We start from the raw sequence: 23,071 nt of genomic DNA on the forward strand, positions 1-23,071 counted from the left end.
CCTCCTGCATACGAGGTGGATGCGCATGGGTCTGGACACTAGTACGACACAGATATAATTGAAACTCCATTCGAGAAACATTACCATTCACAACTTCACCAGGAAAGATCTCTGTCAGGTGTTATACATATAAGCAAAATTTGGTTGAATTTTGTTTGAAAATGATTCCACGTGAAGAGAAATTGTCAATGTTTCAAGTCAGATTTTTAACTTCACAAAAAGCTAAATGCTTCTCTCCATTGCGGTCACATCGAAATAGAAAAATTTTCTTAATTGAAGACTCGCATTATAATTACTATGCTATTATTAACTATTTTTATCTAGTGACTTTCACAATTGGGACCAATTAGCATATCAAGGCCCTAATGCCAGCGATGTTCGATTGGAACCAATTAAATTGCGAAATGTTATACATGTAGGTGCATAGCTATATATCCATCATCACTCGCTGTGGCTTAACAGCTAGTGGATATATGGCGTTGAGCAGCTGCATGAGCAGGAGGTCTTGGGTTCAAACCCGGCTGTGGTAGCCGCATCTTGATGGAAGTAACAAAGAAAGAAAAAACAACTGTTCAGTCCAATTTGCTTTTTCAATGAGAATGTAATATTGATTCGCGGAGTGCGTCAGATCTACTTTTTTGAACGAGATTTGCTTCAACAAAGGCCGGTGTCAGCTGTACTGTGATTGCAGTGATGACGAAAAGTCAAATTTGATTGAACACAGAAGTCTTTCATAGAGCCGTTATCGCTAAATAATTACAAAAAAAGAAAGCAAGGAATTGAAGATTTAAAAGCTAGGTCATGTTATAGGATGGTGGAAGGAAACAATCTTTTCTCCTTCCATGCCTTATAATGACTGCAGGAAGCAGGAATATATATATATATACATGAAGGAATTGCCATAAAAAATTGGTTGCAGGTCCCTTTAAGGACTGAATTTTAACCTTTAACAACAAAAAAAAAAAAAAAAACAGTTTCACAACTGCAGCAGCATGCCATTTGTTGCAGCCGCTTGCTTCACGGAATTACAGTTCATGAAATGGGCTCAACTCAATTAAGTAGTTCTTCGGATCCAGCATTTCATAAATTGAAAAGTGCATGTGCATGTAAAAAAGCAAAAAGCAACATTTAATTTCAGCATTTCGGCCAGGGTCTGGCCTTCATCAAGAATGCGATTGCAAGCACCCATAGTTCAATTTATAAGTTATCTCTAATGGTGAAGCATATTTTTTTTTAAATGTAGGACGTCATGAATACAAACACGCGTAAGTACTTTCACTCAAAATATATATATATATATATATATATATATATATATATATATATATATATATATATATATATAAATAAAAGCGCAAGTAGCCTTTGAATACTAACAATTCATACAATACAAAAATTTATACAAAATAGATATATTGTATGTATTTTTATGTGCACCCATTTTTTGTGTAAGAAATAGTCCATAAAAAAGCCTATAATCGATTAGGTGGAATGCTTTATTAAATAATTAACATAATTATGCCAATTAATAAGTACTTTATATATATATATATATAGTTTGACGAAGGCCGTGCCAAGGCTGGAACGTTAGCAAAACATGCATTTTTCAGTATTTGTGCTCCTTACTAAACTATGCAACTGACGGTGGTCGGCTCCGGAACCACTGTCAGTTGCACAAAGTGGTTCTTCATTCTATGGTTGCGCTTCGCTCCCCGACGAGGCATGACGTGTGTCGAGTGATGCTCCTGTACGCTTGGCTCTGGGACCTCAAAGAGGCGCGGTGTAACGCATACGCAGTTCGCTCGCATTTACTGTTAAATTGGCACTGAATATTGTTTTGACTCGATCACAACAGGAAAAGATTTGGGTGTTTTGATATGGCGCATTTGCCGGCCACCTTGGAGCATAGCAACGAGAAAGTCATCAAAATGTTCACGGTCGTTACCAGCAGCTTAAGCGTATAATCGGAGTTACACATCGATATCATCGGTTGGCTTAAATATTATTTTGAGCTTTAACATACGCGAGCAGTATGTTAAAGAAAGTGTGTTGAACGATCAGTGTTTTGTTTTGCTGCGGATCTCAGCAGATTCAAATTTGCCGCCGTAACGTGCGAGCGTGTGTAAGCCGCATTATTAGAGCTTCGACCACGGCTTCGACCATAATAGAGATTGTATTAAACTTTTTGTATGTGCTTTTAAGCATATCCGGAGAGTTAACACACGTTGGTTAAAATTAGCGGCTACGGTGTACTGTTGCAAGCGCTTCCGGTGCCTGCAGTATATAAAAGTATGACCTTTGAGATATATTTAGGTACTTTGAGAAAGCCATTGATGGGGGTACAATTTCGACACCATAAGCACCACTAAAAAAAAATACATTTTTTTAGACATGTTTCTAAGTTTCCTTTTCCAGCGACGGTTTTCTTGGTGTAGTGTTCGTTTAATACTTCGGGGTAGCGTGTAATAAAACCCAATCTCGAAGGCTATAAAACATGAGACGCAATGTTGTAGCGCATGTTGTAACGGTTTTCTTTCCGAACAGTTACAAGCATGCAGTTATAATAACTGTTATGCTTTTATGTGTGGCATATTTCTAGGTGCTGCTGCTTCTTTTATTTTTTTTTTTCACACTATGCTGAATCTGGGTATCAATATATATCTTCACTTATTAAATAACTTTTTTTGTGCAGGCTTTTATTTGTTACGAGCAACGTTATTCTTAAAAGTGGTTTTTACAATAAAAGCTTTATGGTCTCCAACAGTTCTAATTACAGCCACTAGAGTGCGCAGTCAAGCAGGTGGCGCCCTCCTCCGGCGCACATGAGAAACATGTAACGTTTAAGTTAGGGTTAGTTGGTTGGTTTAGTTATCGTTAGCGTGCACCTTGCGCAACATGCCTTCGTTGGCACGTTACCGAGGCATGCCCCTGCGCACGAGAGACGCCGACTGCGGCGTGCGAACCGACGACTTCGCATCCCCACCCCGGAGGACCTAGTTAACCGGAGCGAAACCTCACCTAACCAGCACGGTTAGTAAGCTAACTATTAGCGGTCAACCGAATGCCTCTCTTAACGCCTGCAACAACCTTACAAAACCAATCTCCGGAGACCTTACCACGCCTCCGGGACGACGATGGTGCTCAAGTTTACGGTCGAACAGATCGACTTGGTTCGCCGCTTAAAAGACACCGGTATCACGATGAAAGAGATCGGCATCATATACTTCAAGTTGGAGCGGCTGGAGCGCACCATCCGCAGGGGCGCCGATCAACGCCGCTCGCCTCCTCAGCACTACGTCGGTGCTAACGGCGGTGGATTTACGGCACCGAACGGCATTGCGACGCCTCCGACGACCGTAGCGAGCGTGCCGACGCAGCCGCAGCCGCCGGCTCAACAAGCGACGCCGAGGAACGAAGAGGACGAGTGCACGTCGAGCTCCGAGAGCTCGTCCACCGAGTCGCCGGCACACCAGCAACAACAGAATGGCTTTCAACAGCAGGACTGCGCTGTCGCTGCAGTTGCAGACGGGTGTCAGAGGTCGGCGACTGCACCCCCGGACGCTTCGCAGGGACACTCGAACGCTGTTGTGCCCCGAGGTGAGTTTCGCATGCCGCTTCATTGGGCACCCCCCCCTGTACAGCATGGCCGCGCAGCTCGCAGTGCGTCCTAAACAGTGATCAGCTGATTGGCGCCTTTGCGCTGCGCATACTCGGCGATTTCGTGACCCTTCGCAGAAGAAGCGAGACGAATATTTCGGGAGCTCGAACGATGAGCTTTCGAGAGCGGTTTTGCGTAGAAAAATACGCAGCGGCGAGCGGGCGCATTGGAGTGCATCGAAAGTAGATCAGCTGATGGGAAGCCTTCGCGGTGCGAGTTTGTACACTTTCGAACGCTTCGCGGAAGCGGAAGGTATTTGCACCGGGCTTCGAACTACGTCTGACGGCACGCTTTTAACGGGCTTTTTTCTTTTGACTGCGGTCGATCTGTTGCTCAATGCGGCGCACGATCGCAACACTTTTTGCGGCTTCAGCGAGGCGAGTTGACCTCCCTCACGCTAGGTCGCAGTTCCTCGGGCGCGTTGTTCTTTCCGTGATTTCGGGGAATCATTTAGCCGGTTAACTCTTGCATCTTTCGTTGTTTATAAGTATTTTCGGCCGCGTTGTAACGGAGGTCGCGGTAGCGTGGAAGTCCTTGCGCAAGCAGTTTGTGATTGTTGCTTCTACCTGCGCTCTTCCGGCAGATGCCGGGCTCTCCACTTGCTTTTGCAGCGATGCGGGAATCAATTTTATCGGCTGAATTTACTTCTCGCGGGTCTAGCAGCCTGATGGCATGGGGATAGATGGCAGAGCTCTCACGTTACACCTGTTTCTGCTCATTCAATTGAGAGATTTAGTTTCATGCACAACAGCTTATTGTTTGGGATAAGCTTGACATGGTTTAGCTTTTTCTGAGAGTACATCTCATTTTGAAGAAGAAAAAGGCAATATTTTTTTTTTTTACATCTCATACTCGAGTTTGTGAACCCTGAAAGGTCGCGAGTGACTGCTTACGGATGGTGGGTCTCGTCAATGCCATGAAAAACCCAAGCTGACATAAAAAAAAAGCACTAATCAACCTCCTGCATGTGTGAATATATTTCGCACAGTGGCTTTGTGGTCTTAGCCTTTGGAGAGGTAGCAACTGTGAATGCACCTGTAGTCCCGATTGTCTGCGTCAACAGAGACTGCATTGTGTGAAACACACCGTTTCCACATTTTCGTCCATGCTCTTCTTTCTTCTTACGTTCCTTTTATGTCTCCGTATTACACTAGGTGCTTGCTCTTCCTTAAGCATTTTTATCCAGGTAGCACGTCTTTTATCACAGGTTGCGGCTACGTCAATGATACGGAGTACAATGTAGAAGGAAAAAGAGTCTGGTCTAATTTGTCCTGCGTGCTGCTTGAACATTTCGTAAATACCAAATCATTGATGCTACGGCTGTCCGCTACCTCTGCGGTTGCCCCTACTCTGTCCCGACAGAGGATCGGCTGAAGGTGTATTGCGTCAATTCCGGCAGATTTTTAGTGACTCGTTTCTTAGGCCGTGCACAGTTCATTGCATCCGGTTGCACAGGTGTTTGCTGGAAAGCTGTCTTCAGCTCACGTTGTGCTGTGTCCCAAAATTGTGATTTCAGTCGCATTTACTTGGTACAAGTTAATGTGCTAGTTTGTTTGGCATGTCGAAGTAGCGGTATGTGGAGTATAATGGAAACCAAAAGCATAAATTGCACCACGCACGTTCGTGGCTTCAGTTATTATGGCTTTTGTCCTTCATGCACTGTTGCTTCACAGTCGCATCTACTTTTGAGGTCACAGGAGTCGCGCTTTGGAGAAACAGCAGACGTGCTATTTTCCGATTGCGACGCAGCTGTGGAGGACAGTTGCCGTGTTCTAAATGAATTGGCAGCCCTGTATACCATACACACCTGCTAACTTTGTGTCATGACACGCCCAGTCCTTAGAGCTTATTTAGGATTGTCGTAATCACACCAGTAATTCCGAAGAATCACTGCGAGCTGGGCTAGTTCGAGTGAAATTTTGCTCTAAACAAATGGAGACAAAGAAAGATACACAAGGACGAGCACTTTCTAACAACAGTTTTATTTTTTTGTAAACATCAGACTTTAATACCATACAGATCTGTGCAAAACGTCTCAAGATTCCATCTAGGGAGCACACAGCGATCACGTAAATTGTCTGGAAATTAGACACGTGGAAAGTAGCGACATCTCTTTATCTAACATAGCAATGGATGGGTGACTCACACAATGTTCTTTTTGCTGGGAAATACGCTATCACGATTTTTCTCGATGTTTTATTACAATGTTTGAAAAGAATGACTGTATTGTCAAAGCAGGATGTGCACGTACACTTGTTACAATGCAAGGTCAAGTGTGTACTGAGGCATCCTTTTAAACTAGGCATATGTTCGCTTAATCTTGTGTTAACACATCTGCGAGTATGTCCGATGTACACGTGTCTGCACGTCATAGGGATCCTATATACCATATTCCCTATACATTCAACAAACTGATGCTTGTGCCTTATAGTACAGTCATTCTTAACACCATCCTTGCCTTCAAATTGTTGTTTTTAAAATTTGTGAATTTGTGAGTTCTTATTTTGTGAATATTTCCATTATGCCTGTGGTGTGGGTCATTCTAGTCGAGAGCAGAGTTCCTATTCTCAGTGTGTCTACAGAATGAATATCTGAATTGTTTTAGTAAATGCTGAACATCTTGAGTAATAAAGAAAATTTGTAATTTTTTACCTTTTTTGGGGGGCTCTTCGATTTTCGTCACTTAAGTTTGGCAGTTGTGACCACGGTATATCCATTCATTTAGTTGGGTGAGTTTCCTATGTTGGTATGGTCGACCTTCATTGATTCTACCTTGGTGGGATTTTGCAGCGCGGATTTGTATTACCTGAACACCAATGTAAAAGTGTGACTTTTAGGTTTTCTGCAAACTGCGGTTTTATTAATTTGAAGTAACTCACGACTTGTGCTTGAGCTAGCATATGAATGCTAAACAAACAATCCCTTGAAATTGAGCTGTGTCTCTCTGTGGTCTTACCATGCCTGATAGGCAGTAAGCGAACTTTACAAGCTGATATTGCCCCTCCATTTTGCGACTGGCGGCCAAGAGAGGTAAAGGTGTGGGGAGACAGATATTTCAGCAGTAAATTCTGTGCAAGAGAGGGGGCGAGAGGGCATTGTGGCCCACACACTTTTCACGTGTAGGTTGCTGCAGCGTTGGCCAGCTGAAGAATTGCCCAATCGGTTGGGCATGTTGGTGGAATTGCATGGCGACTGATCAACAGTGCAAAAAAGGGTGTGAACTCGGGAGGTGAAATGGACATAGACGAGCGAGGAACAAGAATGCTCAGGACACGCAGAGCTCACTGCATCCGCTTCTTCTGCGAGTCCGCATCAGTTTTAGCACTGTATGCTGTTCATTGCTGCTTCTCTATAACTGTGTATTTCAAACGAAAATTTTGACTGTCTGCTCCTTTGGCAAAGGCACTGCATTTGTACGTGACTTTCCACCAATATTTTTTTCATGTTGAATTAGCTGACACGTGGTTTCATGGTTGAATTAGTGAGTTTCTTTTTCTGCATGTAAACATTGCAAGTGGTTGTTGGAATCTTTGAGAAGTAGTGAACCAACTTCTAGTCCATGTCGTCAGTCCATTTTTGCCGAGACGAAGAGGACAAGTTATCGTCAACACGTTATCTGGCTTTGCAGCGATAAGACTCTCATTGGTTGTCCCTGGCTCTAGGCATGCTGAAGTACAGCGTGTGAACGCTTGTAGGATGCACTTTGAACAAATAACTCCTTGTTGCTGTTAGCCTCAGCAAGTGAAAACTTGAATCAACTCAGGTTGAACTTGTGAGCACATTCATGGTATCGGTTAGTTTTTCCCGACGTCCTGTTGGTATGGAGAGGGTTAAGTGAAAAACTTTAATCAACTCGGGTTGAATTTGCGATGGCCGACTGCGTTGTTGCTAATGTAAAAAGTTGCCCCGTGTAGTCATACTCTTGGCCCCTCCATTGAATCCCCGCAGGCGTTCAAGGCCTGGCGTTCCCACGGCGGCACCACTTCCGCTTCACCGACTCCCAGCTGCAGGTGCTGCGGAGGGCATTTGAGGCCAACCCCTATCCCGAGGCGGACGAGAGGGATGCCATCGCCACTGAGTGCAACCTCAGTGCGCTCAATTCTGGTACGCTGTCGGTCTCGGTTATCCTTTGACGTTCGCTGCCATTTTGTGGCATAATTACTCGCGGTTGATGTCGTAACGTAATGCTGGCAGTGTGTTTACATTGCCAAGGACAAAAAATATTCACGAACGATTACGGTACTCCCAAATGCGAAGTTTGAGCGCAGCTCTATAAGCGTTTTCATTTCACGATGTATTGGCTGGCGCAGACAACCTGTCTCGTGCGGCACGTTGCAAACGGAGTGAAGTGTGGTGTGACTGCCCGCTAATCTGGAGATTGCGAGAGCTAGTGCGTGGGCGCGATTAACAGCCGCTGCAGACAGACCTCCCAGATGATGCGTGCGTGCTGCTTTGACGCCACCTCGTAGCCATCGTCGCCGCATTTCGCTTTTTTTCTCACACTTTTGCCATACCCTCCTCCTTCGCTTTCCGCCTCATAGTTCCACTGCACCCTCCTCCTTCGCTTTCCTCCTTGCATCTTTTATCCCCCACTGTGCTCCACATTCGCTCTTTTATCTTTCGCTGTGCTCGTTCGCTCGGTTACGGCAACGCTCGCCACAGGAACAGTTGCCTAAGAGCTGCACTGTAAAAGAACTAGGGATGTGTATATATATATATATATATATATATATATATATATATATATATATATATATATATGCGAGGGTGATTCAAATGAAAGTGAGCCAACCCGCCCTACGCATTAACGGTTCGGTGCATTATCTGTGAGGCATGCACGTTGCACACAGGCATCTCTCATTTACAAAAGTGACATGCAGGTGTGAGGATAAATGTTCTTTAATGCTCTCATACACTGGGTTGAACATGGTTGCGTGACATAATAGACACTCCAAAAGTTGAACAGCGTGGTGTCGTGAGGTTTTTGATAGCTGAAGGTGCTTCCCAAAAAGAAATTAGTCACCGTATGGCTGCCGTGTACGGTGAACATTGCATTTCATTGGCCACTGTGAAGTGGTGGAGCAAAAGGTTCAAAGAAAGACGTGAAAGTTGCCAAGACGATCCAAGACTTCCAAAGCAACCGTTCAATCACCCCCAACACAGTTGCAAAGTTTGATGAGTTGATTAGACAAGAACGGAGGATAAGCATCGATGAACTGGCAGTGTGTGTGAACATCAGCCACCGTTCGGTTCACACCATAATTCATGACCATCTCGGTTATCGGCTCTTGTGTGCGCAATGGATGCCCAAGATTTTGAACCACTGCTAGAAGACGGAGAAATTTGGCGATGCCTTGACTTATCTTATCCGGTATCACAATGAGGGTGACAACTTCTTGTCTGCAATTGTGACTAGGGACGAATCATGGTGCCACTGCTACGAGCCTTAAACACGACGGCAAAGCTTACAGTGGAAACATTTGAATTCACCACCCCAAAGAAAGTAAAGGCAGTCATTTCTACCAGAAAGGTGCTGTTGACTTTTTATTTTTTCGATCGTCAGGAGCCATTACTGATCAAATTTACTAAACCTGGAGAGACTATCAATCGCTCTCCATATTGTGGAACGCTGGATCGGCTGCATGTCGCAATGAAGAACAAACAACGTGGAAAATTGACGAATGGGGTCATCTTGCTCCACAACAATGCCCGTCTCCACGTCACTGATGTGGTTAACACAATTAGATAGATAGATATCGGTAGGAAGGACAGAGAGGTCAACCTGAGCTAGTGTGCTCTAGTCTTCTACTCTGTACTGGGGAAGAGGGGAGTGAAAGTACTGGCATGGGTGATGATGATAGGAGGAGTGGTGAGTGCTTATGTAAATAGACAGTGGCCCTACTAGTGCCGTTCGTCTAGCTTCGTGTTCTGCAGAAACAGCGCTTTAGTTGCCCGCATTGAAGCTGCAGTGTCAGGCCATGGGCCGAGGATGGCGTCCTCCGACAGTGGTTGCCTGCTAACGCTGGCTAGAGAACCTTCCAACGTCCTTCGCTCCATCATCACATCACTCCATCGCACAATATGTGTTCCAGCGTTTCAGGCGTGTGGCAGTGTTCACAATCAGGGCTGTTTGACTGGCCGATGAGGTGTGCGTAGTGACGCGTGAAAGCAACGCCCAGTCGAATTCTGCGTAGCAATGACGCTTTGCTCCGCGTAACCTTCAGGGGCAAACAGAATTTACCGTCTGGGTCGATCATATGTAGGCATCTGTGGATGCTGTCAGCATGGGCTCTGTATGCCTTCGTAAGGTCCTGCATGAGTGCTTTGGTTACTGAGTTGGTGTCAGGTCGCGAGTATGCAATCCGCTATTGTGCCCTTAGTTGACGTGCAGCGTGGCAAGCCAAGGCATATCCGCAGTGCTTGTGCCTGAAGGCTCTCCAGTATGCTCATACAAGATGACCCCATGTTAGATCGCTCAGGCATGCTGTAGCGTATGTAGCCCACAAAAAGTGCCTGGTACACTTGGAGCAAACTATGTTCAGAAGGGCCCCATTTCAGTCCAGATATAACCCGAAGAACGTGTATGAAGTTTGTCAGTTTAGCGCTAAGCGCAGTAACACGTTTTGTCCAAGAAAGATTGCGGTCTATCATCACACCAAGAAATCAGTGATAGGTGACTAAAGGGAGCGCCGTTCCGTCGACAACGATGGGATATTGTGACATTTATTTGCGCGTGAATGCCAGCACTGCACACTTAGTTGCCGAGAGTTGCAGGCCTCTATGGTGCAAGTGCTTCGCCGTGATGGTAGCCCCACATTGAAGCCTTTCACGCACTTATGGACGTGTGACCCCAGATGACCAGATACAAATGTCATCCGCGTACATGCTGATATGCATTGTGTCAGGTAGCTCGTCTGCAAGCCCCACCAGTATAACATTGAACAGTAGAGGGCTAAGGACATCGCCCTGCGGAACACCCCTGCGAACGTCATGTCTATCAGTCTCGCCATCCATAATGGACATGAAAATAGTGAGGTGCACTGAGATAACTGTACAACCACGCATGCATCCGGCCACCAACTCCGATATCTTCAAACGCCTGAAGAATTGAATGGCGGAATACGTTGTCGTAGGCACCTTTAATATCCAGAAATATTGCACCAACCAGACGAAGGCGTCTTTTCTCCTGTTGGACAGAAGATACTAAGGTCGATCACACCGTCAAGAGATGATCAGCTTCTTCGGAATCCCTTGATAAGATTGGGAAATCCACCACCTCTCTCGAGTAGCCATTCTAGTCTGTTCAGTACCATCTGCTCCATCACTTTACCGATACAGCTTGCCAAGGCTATCGGGCGATTATGTGAAAGATCATGCGGGCATTTCCCGGGTTTCAGCAGAGCCACAAGACGGCTGCACTTCCAGTTGTCAGGCGCAGTCACTGAGTCCCACGTAGAGTTGTAGAGCCGCAGGAGCATTTCTCGAGCTTCCACACCAAGATGACAAATCGTGGAGTATGTGATTTCATCTGGTCCTGGACAAGATGACTGGCGGGAAGCAGATACCGCAGCGTCGAGCTTTTGCATAGCGAAAGGCGCATCCAGACGGTGATCAGTAGATGGTGGAAACGTCAATTGTGGTCGCGTTGGTAAACCGCTAGAGGCATTCACAAGTAATTTTTAGTAGTCTTCGGCGACCTCAACTTCACGCGGGCCTTGCCGTATGGCCACAGCGCTGAACAGCTGCATCTGTTGTGGAGGCGATCGAAGGCTTCGCACTATTTGCCAAATTCTAGAGAGAGGTTTTCTTGGGTCCAGAGAGCCACAGAATGATCTCCAACATTGTTTGTTGAGCTTGTTAAGGCGGCGCAGGACATGACGTTTATTGTCAAGTTTGTTGTCAGGACAAATTTTGTTGTCAAGTTTGTGGGGATTGAGGGTTGCGCCGGCATGACTGCACGGGCTTCGCCTGCTCTGCCATCCCTCACCATCGTTCCACGCTGGCCTCCTTCTCCGCCCGCGCCGCCTAACCAGTTCCCGCGGTGGCGCTGCGCACGCGGCGGTGCGGGGCGCTGACGTCACTACGCGGCCGGTTGTCGGCTGCTAGCGGCGTAGCGTGCCTCGGGACTTCTCTCCGGGACCAGCGCACGGTACGTTCATGCTTTCCTCTCGTCCGCCGACACCTTTGTGACTAGGACTGGAGCTCGCGCACGGTGCCTTTGCCCGCGCGGGGAGCGCGTACTTTGTGCTGATCCTTTCCCGACGCTAAGCCGACGAGCGGTGCCATTAGTGCTCGCGCGAGGTCGTACCCCGCCGAGCCGCACTTGCCGAAGGCCTACGCCGAAGGATATTGCCCGTGCTCTCGCGAGTTGACCCATTGGTTATCGCCAGAGCAAGTAGCATAGCCGCCGGGACTTTTCCTAGCGGCATGTCCCAGCTTGAGCCTGTGCTCTCGCCGCGACGTGCTATAGGCGCCTGTTATTGTATTTTCGCCTTGGTGCGGGACCCCTTTGGCTCCCTTCCGTGCGGGCGTTTGTGCAGTGCTGGTGCCAACGGTTTCAGTAAATGGTTTCCGTCAACTCAGGGCTTTACTGTGTTTTTGTGTGCGTCGCTCAGTAGCCCCTTGCGGCCTCTGAGCTCGCGCGCGAGCAGTGCTGGAGGCGACGGCTGACGCGGCCCTGTGGCTCGCTAAGCTCGAACCCGCGGTGGTTGGTCTCCTGTGAGACACCAAGAACCCACAAGTTTCAGTGTCATGACTGAATCAGAAGGTGACGCATGGCATCACCTTCTGATTCATTTTCTTCCATTTCCTGCCCCTCCCCCTTTTTTTTTTTTTTTCATAGTGTAGCTGTTAAAGTTACTTATACTCTGTTGCAGTAGTTTCGCGCAGCAGAGCCAAGGCTACACAATCAGCGAGCGCAGATTCTTGCGCTGCGAGATGTAGTGCCACAGTTCGGAACTTGTTGGACAACTAAATGGCCTTCACAAGTGATTTTGTTGGCAGTTGTTTACTTGGAAGTTTCTGTGCAGGTTGCAGGGTGGTTTATTGCCCGGTTTTGCTTCGTTCTTTAATAATACATTTATTGAGGCTCTGTGATACTGAGGATAGGGTTCTCCACTTGTTTGAATGAAAATGTTCAACGAACAACAAACAAGTGCAATGCTGCCGTACAGACATTAATTTGCATTTAAAAAGTACAAACAAATAATTGCTTTGACAGTGGGTACTTGTAGTCGGCACAAGCTCAACACTGCAGAGGACTGCCTCCTGGGTAGTGCTTCCTTCTTCCCAAAAATAGCATCAGCAGACTTGCTTGTGTGGTATTGTTCCAAGCTGCTCTTTTACGCGAAAGGAACAAATAAGTTGGCATTGAACATGCTTGGAACAGTGCAGTAGGAGTGTGGCGAATGTGCATGAACTTAATTAAGAAAACGGCGGCACTTACCGATGTCAGTGAGCGTACCATGTGCAAGTAGATGTTACAGGAGGAATCAAGAGAGGGTGCCACCAACCTGTGCAACACGCTGGCCGAGTGCTCCTTCTGAACACTCCGCCTTTGCAACCCTCCTTCTCCCCTGTATCTCGAAATATTGTGAGAAGTGTGCCAGTGCAAATATGGGACGAATTTTCTACCGCTGCGATCATAACAGCTGATCTCGCTATGCAGTTGCAGTTGTAGTAGATGCTTCCACCGTCTGCGCTGCAATGCTCGATGTTAGCGAACGAAAAGACGCGGAAGGGGACCTTTAAGAAGTGCTTGCCCCCCCCCCCCACGATTGGTCGAAGAAGCCTGTAGCTTCCACAATGCTGCACGGAACTACTCAAACAGAGTATAGTGAACTTTCAAGGCATCTGTTGCGGGTATTATTGTCATGTGTTCCAACATTGTGCATCCTTGGCGAAAAAGCTGCCAGAAAGTCAAAACTTTATTCGTTATTGCTCTCAATAGGCCAGCTATAGTTGTTGGTGGCGCTTATGGTTTCTTTTAAGTGGCCCTATGCGATATTTTTTTTTCTGCAACTGTTTTTCATGCAGAGAATCATAGAAGTCCAATAGGGGTGGTTGGTACGAAGGCATTAGAGCACGCACTCACCTGTTCTTCTAAATTTATTGCTATCGTTACAGGCGAGCCAGTTCCGACAGATGTGACAGCCAGCATGGTGAACAACTGGTTCTGCAATCGTCGAAAGGATGCCAGCAAGCTGCTGAAGCACTGTGAGCCCCTGCTGCGGTTTTCATTTCTCTGCAAGCGCTAGAAAGCTGGTGTGCATGAGCATGACTGTCTCCTGGCCATTAAAGGGGCCCTGAACCACCCTGCAGGCTTGGCGAAAAAACACAATTCGTGGATAGCATACGCTGCTGTGAACATCTCAGCCAAATTTTGCTGTCGTGTGTGGCACGTGGATCTCACAAGCGGAGCGCGATGTCACCTTTCTCTCAAACGCTCTCTTCAACAGAAGCCTGCTCCTCACTCTTTTCTGGACACTTTATTTCGTAGTATAGTGGACTCCTATACGCGGCTGCTGTTGGCCAATGCTGACATAAATCAAGAAGGCTTGCCAGTGTGCCATCACTCCTGGCCGCTCCTGGTTAGATGCCTTGGCAGACTTAACCTCATAATGAGAGCGCTTCAAGATGCGCAAGTTGAATGTGGCTACTATCCGTCGGTCAAGCTGGTGCAGGACAAAGCCGGTTCGCACCATGTAGAGCAGCCAGACAGGAGCATATGAGCACGAGCGCGCACTCCAGCTCTTTCGTGCACAAAGTAAACACTGCGGTTGCATGTAGCTGCAGTCTACTACATAGCGTAGATACCGCGGCGAGTCCACTGGCTGAGTGCACTGCGGCTCGCTGAGGGCAGCCGCGTTTGGCATGTTTGAGGCGTCGTAGGTGCCAAAATCGGAAATAGTGGCGTCTACGGGAACATCCAAAATCAAATTTTAACTGTGCGCCACGGTGACATTCAGTGGGTGAAGCGTTGTAGGCACGCCCCGCTCCGCCTTCGCAGTGCAAGGCATTGAAGGAGTGGAACCACCGGGAAGGACGTGTTTGATTGCCAGTAACTCCGCTTCTGCTTAACGCTTTCAAGAACTTTTTGCGGCAAAGTCTTTCTGAAAGAGCCTATTTTAACTTTAAATGCATTTCTCCACTTCAGTAAAAAGTGGTTCAGGGCCCCTTTAAAGAAGCCCTGAAACACTTTTCTAACTAGTAATAGAATGGACATATCATATTAAAGGATGTTGTGTTGCGAATCTCACGCCGCAAATATTTTTCAAATCCTTCAACTATAAGTGGAATTATTACACTAATACTCAGCTTTCTCTCTCTTTTTGTCTGCTAGCATGCTGTAAGCTACACAGCGTAGCCAAGCGGGCAAAGCTCCGGGCAAAAGTTGAGTGTCGCGGCTGCTGTGGACTACACTATGCAGCTCGCGCAGCGGATGCAGCTATGCACAGTGCAAAGATTAAATTATATTTCTGTCGTTTTGAGATTGCAAACATATTTTTAATTTATTTAAGTCAAATTTAGCAATTATGTATTACTGAGAATGCTCTCGCGATCACGTAATCAACCAATAGCATTCGTGGGTCCAGCTGCTTTTGATGGCACTGCACGACGACATTGCGTAAGTGACGGCATGTCATTTTTCGCTGCGTTTGACAGGAGATTGTAATTTCCCTGCTGCATAGATTCAAAATTCCCTGCTGCATGCAGTGCACTAATATTTGGCTCACATGTTCACAGTAGCCTCTACGACAGATTGGCAGCATTTTCTTATTATGTTCAAGAAGTATTTCAGGGCCCCTGTAATGCAGCCAGTCAACATACAAAAAATAGATGTCCTCACACCTACTGCCATTCTCGACGGATGCTACGAGAGCCTTGGTAACATTGTGTTTACATTGATGTACTCTTGGAACACATTGGTGAACCAAAGGACAAAATTAAACAGAAAATGCATGGATGTAGGGGTGTTAGAATATGTGAGGTATTAAATACTAACCACACAGCTTGCGCTATTATATTTGTATCCTTATTGAGAGTTTGATATTTAACATTTTATGTTTAAAAAGTGCTGTTTGAATTACAAATTTTTTTAATTGAATACGAATACTCAGGAATTAAGAGCTTCGATTATTGAACCAAATATTGAATGTTACCAATTCCTAAAAAAAAAAAAAATCGCCGACGATTATGATACTCCCCGATGTGAATTTTGAGCACAGCTGTTTAGGTGTTTTGAATTCTCAATGTATTATGGCAAAGAATTTCATTCTGACCGACAGAGTCCTCTCGGTGGCGGCGCTGAACCTCTGCTCAGGCAGATCATTTAGCGGCAGACACAGCATTTCCACCGGTTGCGTCGCTCATTGTTCGGAAAGAAAGCACGAACATTGTGGTCTGCCGCTACGCTCACGGCGCGCACGCTCTGATATCACGCGCGCCGGACGATTACCACGGGTTCGAGCAGTGTCCGTGCCTGGTCTGGCCCGCTGCATGTGCCAGCACGCGCAGAAAGGGAGACCCTAGGCGAAGCTCACAAGAAGGAACAAAGAACGTTTATTAAGCTGGGGTTCGATACAACATACGTTTAAGCAACACATTCGAATCTAAATCAAATTGCAACATAAAACATGGCCAGATGGTCGCTGGTGGCCGGGATCGGTGCTCTGCGACAGAGAAAACAAAGAACCCAGCAGAGAGAGAGGCCGTCTATCTTTCAGCCAGCGCCTGCCATCGCACACCCCACAACAGAGAAAATGGAAACAGAGGAACAGACGGGGGCATGATTGGAAGGCGCTGCCTCAGGACATCGGAACGACGGAAGAGTGCGCGCACTGAGGCCGGGACGTCGACGAGTCGAAGTAACCGTCAGCCGGCGGCGGACAAAGGGGGCCGCCACCGGTAGAGAGGAACACGTACGCACCTTCCGACGCCTAGATGTAGTCTCTCTTTGGGCCCCGTCTTGCTCCCGCGTGCCCGGAGCACGCGCAAGCAGGGCTCGCATCCCGCCAAAAGTCTGCCAATGGGAGAAGCCCGTCGACCTTGCTGTGGGCGGGATGACAGCCGAGTAACAGTGTTTTATGACTTGCTGCCACCCCGTCCAGGCAGAGAGGCAAGGGACATGTAGCTCTCGGAAGCACAATCCAATGAAACAACGTCGCACTGGACGTCGCACAACCACTGCGAGTGCCCGAAACCCCGCAACATGTGGCTCGCGCAGAGCACATTCTGTAGCGGCGGCAGCGGCAGAGGCGAAGTCGTGTATACACAGTCGGTCCGAAGCCCACGCCAACGCTTTGTTTGGACGCACTTGCCGCATGCCTGGTCGCCGCCGTGGAGCACATCTTGTGTGGCACTCCGCTTTCCTCCTCAACCTTTGGCCATGCTGTCCTCCTGCGCTTTCCTTCTCGCTCTCTCTTTGCTCTCACTGTCTTTCATCCCCTGCTGCGCTCCGCATTTGCTCTTTAATCCTTCCCTGTGCTAATTTGCTCAACGGAGGAATGAGCGCCTAAAAGCTGCGCTCTAAAATTGAAATGAAGAGTTCCATGGTGTCTGTTCAGCAACAAAATGCTTGTTTACATTGTTTGATGCACACGATGCCATTAATAACCGGATGGCAGGTCAATTGAGAAGCTTGTAAATGAGACACGAAGAAAAGTGAAACCATATCTGGTGCACAATGACAGTAATGAGAGAAAAGAACAGCAGGTCACCAGGTGCATGCAGTAGTGTGTATAGTGCTCGCTGAAGGTACTAAGGGCAATCTACAGCACCTCACATCAATGTAAAGGAATCAAATTATGGTGAAATTGCCCAAATTACAAATTACTTTGTCTAAATAGTGACACCGAATTCGTAAGCTGCCCAAGGCGAGGGAAGCTTACTGAACAGCACCTGTATTGTGCATAACTTACTCGCTCCATGTTCTTGTTTAGTTACTGGATCGTCAATGCAGTAACTGCAGTTCTAATACACCAGAATCATTCAGAAGAGTCTCCATTTGCATCACTCTTTCTCCCTGTAGACTGCAAGGACTGTTGTTATCCATTATAGTACTCAAGGAAACAAATATTCAACAACTTCGAATAGTGAAATCTTGCGTTGAATCAGAATGAATAGCAGATACTTTTTGATTCGTATAGCCCTTGCTATTCAATTTGCACCCCCCTACATACTTTATTCTGTTATATGTTGGACATAGTATGTGTGGTACAGCCTGTACGAAGCAACGGATGCTTGCCCTGTGCAGGCAGCAGGGCATGAAAGGTCACTGCAGTGCAAATTGCAGTGCATTGCATGCATCGCTCATGCAGAACCTGTACATTTTAGCATGCTTAGTTAAATAAACATTCACCTGGAGGCTGTGTTGTGTCTCACTATTCCCATGGTGGCGCAGCACCTGTTAGAAAACTCGCATAGATGGTGGTGCCCAGATTTCCCTCTAGGTACTATGGTAGGAAACTGTATGGCTCTGTAGCATGTGTAAAAATTCACATGCATCAACAGTGGTGTTTCTCGTGTAGGAGTTATATATATGTACCATTGTGAGCCCTTATGCATTGTGGTATGATAGCCTTGCAGAACTGCTGTTGTATTAACCCCTTGACTGCCACCTTGGAGATAACTCGCGAACCACCCATCCTCACCCAAATACTGCTTCTTCCAAGTATACTCGCTTGGTGTTTTCAGTGCACTTCCCGCCTCTCCCGAAGCAGCTCTTGCAAAGAATATTAGTGCATGCCCATTGTGCCATCTATGGAGGAGACATCTAAACACACGAAACTTGTAAAGTAATTTTCTGGTAGCTGGTGGAAGATATGTCTTGGTGCTCTGTCACTCTGACTCCGCTGACTCGGCAGGGCGGCCATGGCGAGCCAGTTGGCACATCCGTCCACACCTCGGCAGATGAAATAATTTATGAACTGTTGATGAATTCTAAACTCGGAGAACGCAGTGATGAGTAACCCTCTTCTGTGTAGCGTAAAATGTCCACTAAACCAATATGTGAGAAAAACCCAGCAGGAGCTGAATATTGGCAGGGAAGCCATAGTGAGCCGTTGTTGCACACTTTGGCAGATAAAGGAATGTGTCAACCTTTTATAAATTCTGAAATCAGATACAGTGACAACGAAGAACTAGGTTTTTCTACTGAATGGAAAGTCCGCTGAACCAACGCACGAAAAATCTTGGCAGGGTTCTTTCTTGTGCTGGTAAATAAACCTGTCAGTCAAAGAGTTAAGGAAATCTCTTGCAACTTGTTAAGACAGACACCAAATGTTATCCAAGCCGGTTAAAAATCTTGCAACAGCCATTGCCTCGAAACGGCACTTTGGTGCAGTGTGCGACGACACCCTCTCTCGTGTGTTACAGCCACCCCGAGCACCGACATGACCAGGCTGCCCCAGGACGCGCTGAAGCGGCTGACCAAGCAGCGTGAGCGCTTCACCTTTGTCAAGGGCCACCTGGAAATCTTGGAGAGGCACTATCAGCGGAACCCTTACCCTAGCCAGAACGACAAGGAGAGGGTCGTGGAGGAGTGCAACGCCTACTCCATGGAGAGTGGTACGTCACTCTCCCTTCTCAGTGTTGCCTCTTTGCCTTGCTTTGCTGTACATCTGATCAGTTAAAGGGCCGCACCCCCAACTTGGCAGCCCAAAATTCAACGCAGAAGCAATCGCATTTGGTGCCCCGATGCTGTGCTCGTGCATCGGCGAATTTTCACTCGTACTACCGCATGCCGCTACTAGGTGGCGAGAGCTGCTCGTTGACCTCTGATGCAGTGGTGCATCCAGGGATCCAGGGGGGTGCACAAGTCAGGGCTGCGCTGGCACCATTTTGACCAAAAGGTTTGGTCCCATGTAAGGGCCACACTTCGTCAAAATTGGGGAAAAATAGTGCAGCCCTTACATTAGTCTATACGGTATTCAAACCGTATTAGTAAATTACCCTTCTACAATACCAGAATACCCGCCGTGGTTGCTCAGTGGCTATGGTGTTGGGCTGCTGAGCACGAGGTCGCGGGATCGAACCCCGGCCACGGCGGCCGCATTTCGATGGGGGCGAAATGCGAAAACACCCGTGTACTTAGATTTAGGTGCACGTTAAAGAACCCCAGGTGGTCCAAATTTCCGGAGCCCCCCACTACGGCGTGCCTCATAATCAGAAGTGGTTTTGGCACGTTAAACCCCATAATTTAATTTTAAATTACAATACCAGAAAAACCACCCTTACTGTGAAAAGATGCTTGGTACGACAGAACAGACGTAAAAACAAAGGGTGGGGTGCAACGGGGCCTGACGATCTTGCACCAAATCATCGTGACTATGCGAGTTTTGACGGTATCTGCTCGAGCCTAGTTAACTTTAATTCAAAGCAATATGTAGGAAGCTCTCGGCAAGGTCATGCAAGGTAATTTTCACTTTTTTTCGTTTCACCCTATTTTTTTTACTTGATTTCCCGCTTACAAATCTAGCCTAGCAACATAATGGTGCAATCTTAAATTAGATCTAATGTTTATGATACTAAGAAGTTATGAGAATATGTGCGGTAGTTAATGAAATTTATAATAAAAATCAATTTCTTTGTTTTGTGAGGAGTCCGTAGTGATAAGCTAACTTAGAAGTTTGAAAATAGCCAATCTGTGTTATCTATGTAATAAAGGTTCATTTAAGGTGAGTCACGTGACCATACAATATTTTGGGGCTCCTGGGCCCTCTGGTCACGAAGGCCACATCACCTTCAACTAAGTCTGAAGCTCCGCCCCCTTCAGGCGCTAGAGTTGCACGTCCCTATAACGCGCTATATTCACAAGATAGCCCGTCAGAAGCCAAAGCATTGTTGAAAATAATATTTCACAATTGTTGCATTCATCTTGAAGCACTTCTGATTGGACCTGTATTGCAATATTAAATAATATGTACACAGTACTTCAACTAACGAGATGGAAGGTAGACGGCTGAGTGTTTGCTCTTGGTTTTGGTATGCCATCATATAGTTGGTTTACCTCTTTCATTTTTTCACGCTGTTTTACACCCTGCACATTTTTCGAGTGGCTGGATGGGTGCTTTTCGAGCATGCTAGATGTGAAATAGTCTACGTTCTCATATCTGAAATTCCTGTCAGCAGTTGTTGAATGGACTCCGCAAATCCTGTATGCTTGACAGAATTTACTGAAATATTGAAACATTCCTAATCCAGTCTGCAGCTGTGCACATTTCACGATTGTGAGAATGCAATAAATCAACTAAATTTGCAGTGGACAGAATTAACTGGCGCTTGGAGGGAATATAGTAGCATAAAAAACAATTTTAGCGACTCCACAGTTCGAAAATTTGCTTCAAGAACCATCTTATAGAATGCACTTTATCATTCAAAAGTTACAAGAAGGTTCCCAAAATTGGCTTTATTGCATGTTACGTAATTGCCATCACTGTTTTAACATGACCAAGTGCAAGTCACTGAATTCAGTTCTCCTCTCCGCCACAGCAGCTGCATTTTGATGGGCATGAAATTCAAAAATGCCCGTTTACCATGCACTGGGTGCACGTTAGAGAACCCAAGGTGGTCAAAATTAATCCCGAGTCCCCTACTACGACATGCTTCATAATTAGATGGTGGTTTTTGGCACGTAAAACCCCAGAATATAATTTTTTTTTAGTTCTCCTCTCTCGATCACATAAAAATATTACACTTGCTGGCACAACCTGGTTTTCTGCTGTGAAAAACTGGTTACCCATGCTTTATTGAACCATGCTGGATTTGTCACCTTACAATTTGAAAGCAAACGCAAGATTTCAGCTGTGATCATCCTTTATTTTGTAAATACAGTTGAAACTTGTGTATAACATGTATAATAATGAACATGTGTATAACAAATTATTGGATATAAGAAAGTAAATCTGAAATTTAGTAATCATGGGGTATTTTTTCTGTGATAACACAATCGAAAACGCAGGATGTGACACTGCATTGGTTATGCGAAGCTTTTTTTTTTTTTTGTGCATGTGTCTCGGAATATATATTCTGTTAGCAAAAATGTAAAATACAGTCACCAATAGATTTTTCGGTGGCCTGATTTTCTTGAACCTGTCCATTATTTGACTTAACTGAAGCTCTGCCACCTACCCCTTAGCACCAATGCATAGCGGGAATAACTGGAATTTCGGATGCTGCACAGCATTTCAGGCATGACCTGTGTGCGTGTTTTCACAAACATGGCGGCATTTGACAAAGGTTGCTCAGGTCAGGTATGATAGAGGAAATTTCACTTCATTGTGACCGTTAAAAAAGTTTTAAATTAATTGTTGTGGTTTTACATGCCTAAACCACCGTCTGATTATGAGGACTGCTGTAGTAGGGGCCTCTGGATTAATTTTTAACACCTGGGGTTCTTTAATGTGCACTCAATGCATGGCACGCGGGCGTTTTTGCAATCCGTCCCCTTCGAAATGCGGCCGCCGCAGCCGGGATTGAACCCGTGACCTTGAGCTTAGTAGGGCAATGCGGTGGCTACTAAGCTACCGCGGTGGTTATTGTGACCTTCAATGCATGTGCTTCTCTCAATACCACAATGTTTGGCATGGTATCAAAGTAATTAGGTTTATTTTTCCTGGACCTCCTTCCAAAATGTGGAATGCATCAGGTGTTTCTTTCTGCCTGGCTGTCGGATTGCAGGTTCAAGCCGGTGCGGCTTCATGACAATAACCAACGTCAGCAACTGGTTCGCCAACGGCGCACGAGGGAGTTCCACCGCCAGTCCAGACACGTATGTACACACCCACGTGTGCATGTCGCTGTCACCTATGCTGTGAATGCCAGATATTGCAGCTTTGTAGGGTTTTTATTGCGATAGCAATTATATGGACACTCAAAAGCAGATTTCTGCCGTCGGCGTCGCGCGTCGCCGTGAGGTTCGTATGACGTCAATGGAGATGAAATCGTCGCCGCGCGCCGCCGAACGCTGTATGTGCGAGTGAAAGAGCGCTAGGACGCGCTTTCACGGGGAGTGAACGCACGGCGGAGAAGAAACGCGCGTTCTGCGCTGTGCTCCCTTAAGGGCTGCAGAAGTAGGCGTCTTTCCTTCCTCCTCTACAATCACCATATATGTAGAGTAAACGTACCTTCTTCCTTCGACGCGCGAAGGGTGTGGGGGAGGGGGGGGGGGGAGGGGCAGGGAAGGGAGGCTACGTTTAGCTGCGGCACCAAGTGCCTATTTATATCAGAGGCTCCGGCACAGTCACCACGCCGCACGCATTTGAGCGAACGCGGGCAAAACGCCAGCGGCGTCGACAACAGTTCTGCGTGTTGCCGTTGCTGTGCCTGCATGTCCAAGTTTTATACAGCTGATAAAGCTGCTATCATTACTCCATAATAGCTCTCTTCAATTTGCTATCGCAATTGATGCTTCGC

General features: G+C 46.6%; 1 protein-coding gene across 1 annotated transcript; it reads left to right on the top strand.

The window, feature by feature from the left end:
* Positions 1–2,791: 2,791 nt before the first annotated feature.
* Positions 2,792–22,473, top strand: LOC119431449 (uncharacterized). Its single transcript, XM_037698937.2, has 5 exons — positions 2,792–3,597; positions 7,607–7,762; positions 13,784–13,873; positions 19,034–19,225; positions 22,337–22,473. The coding sequence occupies exons 1-5, from the start codon at positions 3,135–3,137 to the stop codon at positions 22,471–22,473; spliced, it is 1,038 nt and encodes a 345-aa protein (XP_037554865.1). The 5' UTR covers positions 2,792–3,134.
* Positions 22,474–23,071: the final 598 nt, after the last annotated feature.

This window comes from Dermacentor silvarum, chromosome 10, assembly GCF_013339745.2.
Source record: "Dermacentor silvarum isolate Dsil-2018 chromosome 10, BIME_Dsil_1.4, whole genome shotgun sequence".
Taxonomy (NCBI): domain Eukaryota; kingdom Metazoa; phylum Arthropoda; class Arachnida; order Ixodida; family Ixodidae; genus Dermacentor; species Dermacentor silvarum.